This window comes from Pseudochaenichthys georgianus, unplaced genomic scaffold (assembly GCF_902827115.2).
Source record: "Pseudochaenichthys georgianus unplaced genomic scaffold, fPseGeo1.2 scaffold_453_arrow_ctg1, whole genome shotgun sequence".
NCBI classification, from domain to species: Eukaryota; Metazoa; Chordata; class Actinopteri; order Perciformes; family Channichthyidae; genus Pseudochaenichthys; species Pseudochaenichthys georgianus.
The window spans coordinates 187,250-198,846 of record NW_027263018.1 but is presented as its reverse complement, the minus strand read 5'-3'; the positions used below and the strand labels follow the sequence as shown (position 1 = coordinate 198,846).

The window sequence follows — 11,597 nt, the reverse complement described above, 5'->3', positions numbered from 1 at the left end:
AGGAAGGATGCACGATTAAGACTAAAATAACGTCTTCTCTGTGCTCTGCAAGTCCTGGATCGTAATCAAAGAACGCTGTATTTATGGAAGCCTCACATTCTGTATTTGTGTGTCGAGGCTTTTAAAGTGTTTTCATAGTGACATCAGAAGGAAAAAGATGTGTCCTCCCCGCCTTTCCACTCGGCGTGCATGCATTCAAAATGCAGCTTTGAAGAAATATGTCGAAGGAGACTTTTCCTCCCAGTATTTACTGAAGTCTGACTAAAAGGTGCCTTCTCAGAGTCCCATGCATAATGTGGCCGGTTAGCACGTCTCTACGTAGGAGAATGACAGCTCATTAAAGGTCTAAAGTGAAGCTGCACCACCTGTGAAGGAGCCCTCTCTCAGACTCTTCAGAGGTGTGGGCTGTGATAGGGACCCTCTACACGGCTCTTCAAAGGATGATGACATGTCAGGGATTGGAAATAAAGGCCAAGGGTTGTGCAGAGAGGAGCGGGACATGTTCTGTGAAGTGCAGGGCCTTTTCTCAAGCACCTTTCATCTCGCGTATGGGGTGTGTGTTAGATGTGGTGTGCATGTGGATTGAAAAGCAAACATTGCAGCAGATATCACAGAAGGATATTATTTGTATTTAATGCTTTGATTTATCCTGATGATAGCACTCTGCAGGAGATACATCCGCCACTGGATGGCGCACAAGGGCTTTATTGGACTCGTGGAAACGCTTGTTTAAGTCTGAATTAGTAACATATAGGCCACCGTGCATGCATGCTGGATGTGCCATGCAACAGCTGCGTTACACGCTGCAACCCCTTTCGTTTCAGATTAACCAGGGAGTGACGTGAGAAACTCACAGCATATATCAGACATGTGAGAGCCAGTGATGTCTGCAGTCCCCAGGGGCCTCGAGCTCACTACATCCAACTGATTAATATGTAAACAGAAGACCATAAATCCACGCATGTGCTTAATCGAAGGATCCAGTGGGGAGTCCTGTTGCAGTGGCTACACGCACAGAATGGGCGTGAGTTGTCCCTCGAAAGGGAGCCCAGAGACCCTTGCTGTTTGAGCACCAGCGATCTGAGTGCTCACTTCACAGTCTGCGAGAGGCAGCGCGCATTACAGCGGGATGGATGGCACAGGTAGGTCGTGATTTACCTTTTCTCCACAGACATGCCTGCAAAGTGCGTGTTTCACCAGAAAGCGCGAGGGGAGAGGGATGGCTTTACCAGTATTTTCCTTGGACATGGTGACCAAGTGTTGCTTTTAGTTACAATTAGAATTAGTTGATTTGATAACTACGGGACGAATAAAAGATGGGTGTTTTTAGATTTGTTATTTCATGGCAGCGACTGCCTTTCATTTTACGCACGATTTCCGTTTTTACGCAGATAGAAAATACTCAAGTTTAAAGTCTAAACTGTGTGAAATTGTTTCCCCACTGCTGTCTGATACGAGCATTCTGATTTTGTGTCTTAAATCATCAGGATTTACAACAACAGTTGCCTGAATACTCTCCCCAAATCAACTAAGACGCCCAGGAGGGAGGGGAGTCTGCACCGCCGGAACGCGTCTGTGTGTCAGAGGCTGTTTGAGAGAGTGAGGCAGCATCACAGCGAGAGGAAGAGAGAGAGAGAGAGGAAGAGAAATCTGGACCAGGTGATCGAGTACTAACAAACCTCCAAGGGGCTGCCGGGTTGTATCAGTGTGCACGGGATCAGCGGACCGACCATGGTGCCCGCACGCTGCCCGGGACCCTGTGCCGCCCTGGCACTGGTCCTCCTCTTGGGATGCGGCGTGGTTTTCTGCGGCCAGAACGACACGGAGCCCATCGTGCTGGAGGGGAAGTGTCTCGTGGTGTGCGACTCGAACCCCTCTTCGGACGGGGTCACCTCCTCACTTGGCATATCAGTCCGCTCCGCTGGCGCAAAGGTGGCTTTCTCCGCCGTGCGTGGAACCAACCACGAGCCATCAGATATGAGCAACACGTCTATGACCATCTACTTTGACCAGGTCAGATATTCATTGAATTAAAGACTAGCATCATTCCGGCAGAAGTCGAAAAATAAATCAGATATGTTAGCTCCATTGCATCTTTATTTATTTATGTCGAGCATGTATTTGCCGTGGGCGATAAGGACGAGTTAAAGGTTATGTTTCATTGATTTCCTATCACTGCTCTCGCTCTGTGATCTGAGCCCTGAGTATCTCTAACCTTAAGAACATAATCCTTTGAAAATGATTCTGTGCGTAATTGACGCGATCCAGAGACGCGCTGTCAAAGGGAATGGTAATCCATGCAGGATCATTGATCGCAGGCGAGGCCTCGGCCGCACTGACAGGTGCTTTGTGTTGCTTTGTCTCGGATGTTCCACTTCGTTGTCACGGCTCAGGTCTCTGGACAGCCGCCTGCTATTCGCATCCAATTAGGAACCATCCCGAAGTGCAGCCTTAAGACATGTGGCACGCCAGAATCAGAATGCCTCTCAGTAAAGTCACACAAAACGATTGCTACAAATGCAGCTGTTGTGTTAAATGAAGCATGCGGATGGTTACATAAATACATATCTCATGTCATGCCTTTCTTGGTCACAGGTTTTAGTGAACATCGGCAACCATTTCGATCTCAAAGCAAGTGTGTTCCTGGCTCCGAGGAGGGGGATCTATAGTTTCAGCTTCCACGTGGTGAAGGTGTACAACAGACAAACCATACAGGTGAGCACTAATGAAACGAATAGTCTGCGTTGAGCCTCTGATAGACCCTGAGACTAAAGTGCCCCTCTCCCGCAGGTGAACTTGCTGCAGAATGATTATCCGGTGATCTCAGCCTTCGCCGGGGACCAGGACGTGACGAGAGAGGCGGCCAGTAACGGAGTACTGCTGATGGTGGAGCGCGAGGACCGTGTCTCTCTGAAGCTGGAGCGAGGCACCTTAATGGGCGGATGGAAATACTCCACCTTCTCAGGCTTTCTAGTCTTTCCTCTATAATCTAATCGGCGATTATCCACGTCGCACGGGACTCTGCCTAGGTTGAGGAAACAAAAAGAAAAAACGAAAAAAAACAACATGCCATTTATTTTCAACTTAAATAACTGTCAGCCAAGGAAGCCGACGAATATCTGTATACCTACACTCGTCCACTATCTAGTCAAATATGAACGTTTCCTTGGAGTTTCATATATTCAAATCCATCAGTCAACTTCTACGCGATCTGGATGATTTCACGTGATGATCGGCCACTGCTTGTCCGGGATGTGGATTTTTTTTTTCTTGCTTGGGAAAACAAAACTTTGCCAACAGACAACCGGGTGGGCAAAACGGACAAGGGAGAAGATGGAGAGTGGACAGGCCGACTGTGTTATGCTCTATTTTATGTTTGTATAGCCTTAAAGAATATATGGTTTCCGTCCAAGTGCAGTATATGGAATTATGGACAACAAGAGAAGAAGTGCTTTCACGCCCAAGGCATTTTTTTTGCACGAATGGAAGCTTTTACTTTATGTTTTGTGCTGTCAATGGTGTTGCGTTTGGATGCTGAACATATTGAAAATAGGCCGCCGACGAGTTTATTAAAAAGAAAAAAAGGCGACATATGTCAGCCACCAGAGACGACTTAGAGCCCTTTTACTAAAGAATAATCATATAATTTATAAAGTACATATTCAGATAATTGTGTGTTCTACATTTCGGAATCTGCGTAGCTTTGACTGATTTAATGTTCAGTGACGTTGCTCACCAAATGTACATTGTGGAAATAATAGAAGAATCCCTAAATGTCCCGCTTAATAAAATATATTGTATTGTATAGGCTCGCGCATTTATCGATTTTATTCACATGATTTTGCATTGTATAGGACACGGGGATTTTCTTTTGAATAAGCAAAGTCTCTGTCTCGCTGGATTAGCGTTGAGGCCTCAGTGTCAGAGGTGCTGAAATACTGCTGCCCTCCTCGTTCAAAAAGACTCAGCAGCAGCACTTGTTACACATTAAGAAATACATTACATACTTTTTCACAAGGCAACACACGTTTAGAGATGGACAGTTATGAGAGAATATGATTTCTGGCAAGAAAATACTGAGAACCAAGTTCCAACAAAACATTGCATCCCCTTTACGCAGCAACGAGAGCTAAAGGATGCAGAGACATGCTTCCTCTTAGCATATAACACAACCCACAATTGAAAGAACTGCACTTTTGATCACATAGGTTCGATGCTGGAATGATAAATAGGCTTCACAATTGGTATACGGTCTATATTGTAGTTCCACAGAGCGCAAAGAGTGTTGTCTGGGGACTATCTAGTTTGAAAACTAAAAACAAAAAAACGTTTTTGGATGAGTCCGCCCCCACGCGCAGACATACATAAAACTACCAGCTTCTCTCTCTCTCTCACACTCTCTCTCTCACCCACCCACCCACCCACCCACACCCTCCCAAAACACACACACACACACACACACACACACACACACACACACACACACACACACACACACACACACACACACACACACACACACACACACACACACACACACACACACACACACACACACACACACACACACACACACACACACACACACACACACACACACACACACACACACACACACACACACACACACACAAACTAAATTCAAGGCCCCTCTGAATCTGAATCAAAGCAGAGAAGAGACTTTATTTGAGTAATTTCGTTTTGAGAAATTCTCCAGTAATAATATATTGTGTTTAATGTTTCTCAGCATCTACAACTCTACAAAAAACATTGCGTGTTAAAAGAAGAAGCTTTGAGGACACTTGCTGGGTTTTTATGAAGCACGACTATGAGCTGAATCCAGGTGAAATGCTTTTATCCGTTATCGATCTCTCCTTGTTAAATCTGTACGGGCTACAGATGAGTTTGGATCAATCTGGGTGTGGACTGAGCGAGAGCTAAATCTCTGCTGCAGCTCAATATCAGAACGGAGTCCCTACTGTGCTGCACGACTATGGAAGCTGCAGTGAAGTTAATGTTACAAGTCGATATAGTCTACTGGTGTGAGGTCGCATTTACACAAGTATTTAACTTGTTCTTAAACTGCTGTGAAGGTTAGGGTTAGGGTTGCTTTGTTAACATTGAAACATATGGACGTTGAGATTTGGTGTGCTTGCGAACAGCTCCTGAATGAAACAGCTGCTTCTGTGAGAGAAAATTAAATAAGAGTCATTGGGGAAAACATTACTCGCGGACAAAGGAGGACACACCTCAGAAATGTTGTTCTGGTTTAACAACGGCGTGTTCTTTTTCCAATCAAACCTACATCGGCTGCGGGCGTTGGTTGTGCGGCTTCAGAAATATTTTCTTTAGTGAATTAACAAAGAAATCCAAACAGGAAGTGGTTGTGTGGAAACAAAATGTCCAAGCCTGCGTGACATTGGCAAGGACAACATGTAGTCTGTGAGAAACGGAGACAATCTGCCAGGAGAGCCTTAACGCAACACGTAATGCTAACCCTGACATGCAACCGAAGCCCTGGAACACGAAACGAGAACACAGAGACGTGTGATATCATTAATGGCATCACACATGTGAGTGTCTGGAAACCTGATGCATGATGGCTTCTCTACGTGGCAATTTGCTTGTTCATGGATACACACACCTTCACCGTGTGTGCAACGGAGCTCGGCTGAGGACAAAGGCCTGCTGGTGCCAGCAACAGGAAGCACAAAGCCGCACACCCTGCCAGAGACTCAGAGCCGGTTGGAGGGCGTGTTGAGTTGGACTATAAAGTGCTAATGGCGTCCATGTTGGAATGGAAAGTGTGTTTCCAAATGATCCCCCTTCGATAATTAAAATAGCCGTCAAGCATGAAGCAAAAGAGAAGTGGAAACAAAAACCCTTTCTAATATTCTAATACATCTGATTGGTTGAAATACGACTTTCATAGATGGGATTATTAGAGAGCAAGATGTTCTTTGTAGTGTAGCTGTCCAACTGGGACTCAAATACAGTCCCTAATGTTTGAAGCTATGTGGCTTTAGAAAACAAATCCACCCGAAAGCACAATCAGCCTTTAAACACGGGGGCCATTTTCTTTTAGGAAGCACAGATGGCATGTTACTGCTCTTTGTGGGCCTCGCGCAGATACTCACCAAACCTGTCGACGCTGTTAAAAAGCCCTGAACACAGTCTGCCAGTTTCAGTTCCATATGTCCTTCATTGGTGTTTCTAAAGAGTGTCCTTGTGATGCGCAACCTTTGAGGATTTTTCCTGTAAATGGTACAACTCCAGGACATCGGATCAGAGGCCGGCCCTCGCATTGGCAACTCCATTATGCAACACACTCATCAGACGGATGTCATCTCTGGTTCTCAGGCAGCATGTCAGCTATTCATTAATGAGGTTGTTTTAGTGTGTAAACAGCCACACACGGCTGCACACACGGCTGCACACACACACACACACACACACACACACACACACACACACACACACACACACACACACACACACACACACACACACACACACACACACACACACACACACACACACACACACACACACACACACACACACACAGTGGGTGTAATTCCGGCTCATTCAGCCCTGAACAAAGTGGCTCATATTTGGAAACGTCTAAACATATCTTCTATTCGCTGCACGGAGAGAAACATTAAAACCGTTTTCAGCAATAAGACAGTTTTCAGTCGTTCTTTGAAGTTTACGACAGCTTTGACGTTCATTTCAGCTGCTCCTGTGGTCTCTAAACATTTCATTACATCGCCTTTGCTTATCTTCAGTGGGCGATTTGTTCAGTTTTAACAGGGATGATAGTTGGCAGGTAGAGTGTCGTCTTTTCTCTGGTGTTCTCGCAAGCTCAGTGCCATCCTCCTCTCCCTCCCAGGAAGAAATACTTATTTGTAGTGAAGGACAAAGTCTTGTTGTCAGCATTAAGCAAAAGCTACATTTCATTTGTATTCTGTTCTAATACTTATTAATAATCTGGCTTTTTGTGGCACAAGCCAATGTTCGTGTGAAGACATTTCCACTCTTCATCCACCCTAATGCACCGTTTGAGTCATAGCCCCGTTGCTATGCACGTTGTTCATTTAGCTTCACACATGTGTTCTCCTCACACAGCCACACGTTATGCTAAAAACCCTTAAAGGTGGGGTAGGTAAGTTTCAGAAACCGGCTCGAGATACACTTTTTGTTATATTCCATGGAATGCTCTTAACGTCCCGATAGCAATGAATATCTGAAGTGCTTTGACAACAAATCCATACAAAAATGTCATCTGTAGAAGCCGTGGTATTGTAAAAAGTACAACCAATCGGATTGGATGGCCTACCTGCCTGTCAGCCTTCCATCGGGGCACAAACTGATCTCGTGCCCTCATTGGTCATGTGTGCGTTCGTGTGTGTTGGAGGCGGGGCTCTGTGAGGAAGTGGCAGATTTTCTCCGGTTGTGTATTTTCAAATTCTAGCGATCTCGAGCCGGTTTCTCAAACTTACCTACCCCACCTTTAAATCTATATTTCTGTAATTAGATTTGATGTCCTATATAATATGTGTTCACATTGTAGGTAGCAGAGATGGACTTTAGACTCAACCAAATCAAAAAGGACTTCTTGCTCAGGTTGGGGCTCCACCTGGAATTGTGCTTTTGACCTCATGTATTGACCCGTTTCACGAGGCCTGACGATTAAAGCGTATTTTGTTCCAAAAGGGCAAAGAGTAAAATCAATTGCCTTCATTTCCTGAATCAATTAACATGAGAGCGACCATTTCCCAACAAGTGGACACTTAATGCCCTCAATCCATTTGGCTTAAGCAGACAGCGTCCAATCAAGTTGAACAACTAACATTACGTTACAGGACTAAAAAAGGACACTAAATATACTTTAGTTGGATAGAAAAACTATATACATACTTAAGTGTTTAATGTGCAAGGTCTATATTGGTAAGGAGCCCTTTATGACATGTTCAAGACTCAAATCTTAAAGTGTAGCACGTTGCAACGTATTAGCTTTAAGTGCCTTGAGATGTTTCTGTGCAGAAGGACCGGCTCTCCCCCTCGAGTAGGCAGTATAAATAAATTGCCACTTTCACCTTGAAACAGCTCCTCACTTTCTAAAGACTTCTTTCCAGAATCCACCAACACGAGGATGGCTTTGACCTCGAATATAGATCCTTTCAGAATCTAAAGCATGGAGAATCTCTCGTCTTTAGACCCAACGTTGACTCCAGAGGTGAAGGAAACATGTTGACACTGAGAGACCTTTAAGATCCTCCTGATCCATGTTCAATGCTAGTTTAAAAGCATCGCGAGTCGTTGTCTCTAACGGTTCACTTCACTGGGGTCAGATGGAATAACGAAGCCAAGTCTACTCCACATTTGAGCTTAGCTTTCCACAAGTCTTTTTCCGTGGAGACGGTATCATTCAGCCAAAGGAAAGAGAGCCTCACAAGATTTGCTTTTGATTGCAGACGAGTTAAATACATTGGTATGCATGAGACGAAAAAGCCCTCAGTCTCTTTTTCCATACACTCATCTTCTCTCAGTCCTTGTCCCCGTTATGGCTGAAATTGCCTTAAGTGTAATTGTGTGTGTGAATAAGCCTTTCACAGCATTATTTTTATTCAAGCTGTTCCCAGGCTAACCTAGAGGCGCTTCCTTTTCTTCTGGAATGACGCTTCGGGGCCTGCTCCATCTAATATCTAACGTGGCTTCTAGTTAAAAGGAAATGCATTCTGAATGTCAGGATTTATTACCACTTTTAATGGTCCAGACCTCTTTAAAACCTTCCTCCATCGGCTCCATTCCAAACGGCCGTGCTAATTTCACAGATTGTAAAGGCAGTATTTTGTCTGCAAGGCAACACCACCTGTGCCCTCTCCAGATTAAACATTATATTTCTATCCTAATCAAAAGACTAGGTCATATCTTTGAGACACCTTAGTCGAGGTAGTGCGGTGACCTAGCTAATTTGCACTTGAATGCAAAGACACGGATGCAAACGGAGAAAACCACGAGAGGATAACATGTGGCGGTGGCTTGTTAATAATGCATTTGTTTGCCAAACAAATAAATAGACGCATAACACAGACGAACATCAGTCACTGAACCGCTTCTGTGAGCAGGCCCACCGCTGAAGAAAGGGGGGGGGGGGGAGAGGAGAAAGTCTGTTTATTCCTTCTGCCACTGCCTGCAATATCCATACTGCTGAAACACGCAATTCCCCAAAGAAAATACAACCTCACGCAGACAGTAAGCAGCAAGCTCATATGAACAACGCCTTGATACATCATCCGTCTGCACATTAGAGTCAGGCCCAGCGAGCCTGAGAGAGGAGGCATCCATAACCAGTTTAACAAGTTCATTAGAAGTGGGGAAAACTGTGGCTCAGCACAACACACACACACACACACACACACACACACACACACACACGCACGCACGCACGCACGCACACACACACACACACACAGGTGTAGCTGTGGATTCTGGGTATGGTAATTGTATGGATCATTTGGACGGGGATATGACACTGGGTTTAATACGGTTGCCACAGGAACCATATATAGACTATCACCACACACACAGCCAAGAAAGCAGTATATGTTATATTGCTAATGGAAATACATAACTCAATATTTGAGGTATCTTTCAGTTTGTTTTCTGAGCCGATGGGACCGAGAGGACCATGAAACCAGGATTCACATGTAAGTGCTTTTCCCTTCCTTTCTCTGTATGCACGGATCTTTATGAGAGTGTGCTTTTGCAAATATATTTAGCAGAAGAAACAGCAAAATAAAAAGCATGCTCCCTCCACGTGATTCCCGTTACCCTACAAAGGTCAAAGCAACATTATTTGAATAATTTAATTTTGACAACACTTTTAAAATCATCTTAATGATACACAAATATGATGACACTCTGTTACTCTGCATATAGTCTCATGGGAGAGTGCAATACGTCACTGTTTTAAGTTGATTTTGGTCAAACTGCATCATGTTTCACAGAATAGATGTTTTGCGGTGATTTACTGTTTTCCTGAAGGACAGAAAGCGTAACTTCATCAAATCAAATCCAGTTTTATTTATATAGCACATTTATAAAAAAAATGTGGTGGAGCCAAAGTGCTGTACATAAAATACAAATACAGTAGAGACACTTTACAGCGAATACAACAACACAGACCCTCTGTCCTCAGACCCTCTGTCCTTAGACCCTCTGTCCTCAGACCCTCTGTCCTCAGACCCTCTGTCCTCTAGACCCTCTGTCCTCAGACCCTCTGTCCTTAGACCCTCTGTCCTCAGACCCTCTGTCCTTGACCCTCTGTCCTTAGAACCTCTATCCTCAGACCCTCTGTCCTCAGACCCTCTGTCCTTAGACCCTCTGTCCTCAGACCTACTTTTAGACCCTCTGTCCTCAGACCCTCTGTCCTCAGACCCTCTGTCCTTAGACCCTCTGTCCTCAGACCCTCTGTCCTCAGACCCTCTGTCCTTAGACCCTCTGTCCTCAGACCCTATGTCCTCAGACCCTCTGTCCTTAGACCCTCTGTCCTTAGACCCTCTGTCCTTGCACCCTCTGTCCTTAGACCCTCTGTCCTTAGACCCTCTATCCTTAGACTCTCTGTCCTCAGACCCTCTGTCCTTAGACCCTCTATCCTTAGACTCTCTGTCCTCAGACCCTCTGTCCTCAGACCCTCTGTCCTTAGACCCTCTGTCCTTAGACCGTCTGTCCTCAGACCCCTCTGTCCTTAGACCCTCTGTCCTTAGACCCTCTGTCCTTACACCCTCTGTCCTCAGACCCTCTGTCCTTAGACCCTCTGTCCTTAGACCCTCTGTCCTTAGACCTTCTGTCCTCAGACCCTCTGTCCTCAGACCCTCTGTCCTTAGACCCTCTGTCCTCAGACCCTCTGTCCTCAGACCCTCTGTCCTTAGACCCTCTGTCCTTAGACCCTCTGTCCTTAGACCCTCTGTCCTTAGACCTTCTGTCCTTAGACCCTCACATCGTACATGGAAACACTTCCAGAGAAAACCCACAGTTTAAGGGGAACATGGGAGAAACCTCAGGGAGAGCAGCAGAGGAGGGATCCCTCTCCCAGGACGGACAGACTGCAATAGATGCCGTGTGTGAATCCAAGAGATAATACATTTCACAGCATATAGCCCGAATGTTAGGAAATGCATGTTTCTGTAATGAGAAGATGAATCCACGAGGATGTCAGCTACAATCCTGAGGAAGCCATCAGGGAAGCAGCAAGACGAGACCCAGGCAGGACCGCAGAGACGGGTTCAGCCACGACCCGAAGTCCACGACTTAATCCAGAACTCGGGATAGAGGATCCAGGACACAGGACTACAGCAAGAGGATCAGCCTCGACTCCGGGTCCCGGTGTAGATATAGATACAAGACAAGAACAAAGATGTGGTTAATCGGAACAAGAGAAAACACAGACGCAGACAGAGAGGGGGAAGGTCATTGGATACAAGTTATTCTTGATGACCCTCTAGAAAGATCTCATGAACTTCTCCACTCAATCTATCAAGACCCGAGCAGTTCTGTTAGATATAGGATAAGAAACAGAGAGAGGGAGCACA

The 11,597-nt window shown here is 45.3% G+C and overlaps 1 protein-coding gene across 1 annotated transcript; it reads left to right on the top strand.

The window, feature by feature from the left end:
• Positions 1–867: 867 nt before the first annotated feature.
• Positions 868–3,805, top strand: cbln2b (cerebellin 2b precursor). The gene is made up of 4 exons (XM_034078637.2): positions 868–1,142; positions 1,488–2,013; positions 2,596–2,715; positions 2,791–3,805. The coding sequence occupies exons 2-4, from the start codon at positions 1,732–1,734 to the stop codon at positions 2,986–2,988; spliced, it is 600 nt and encodes a 199-aa protein (XP_033934528.1). The 5' UTR covers positions 868–1,142; positions 1,488–1,731; the 3' UTR covers positions 2,989–3,805.
• Positions 3,806–11,597: the final 7,792 nt, after the last annotated feature.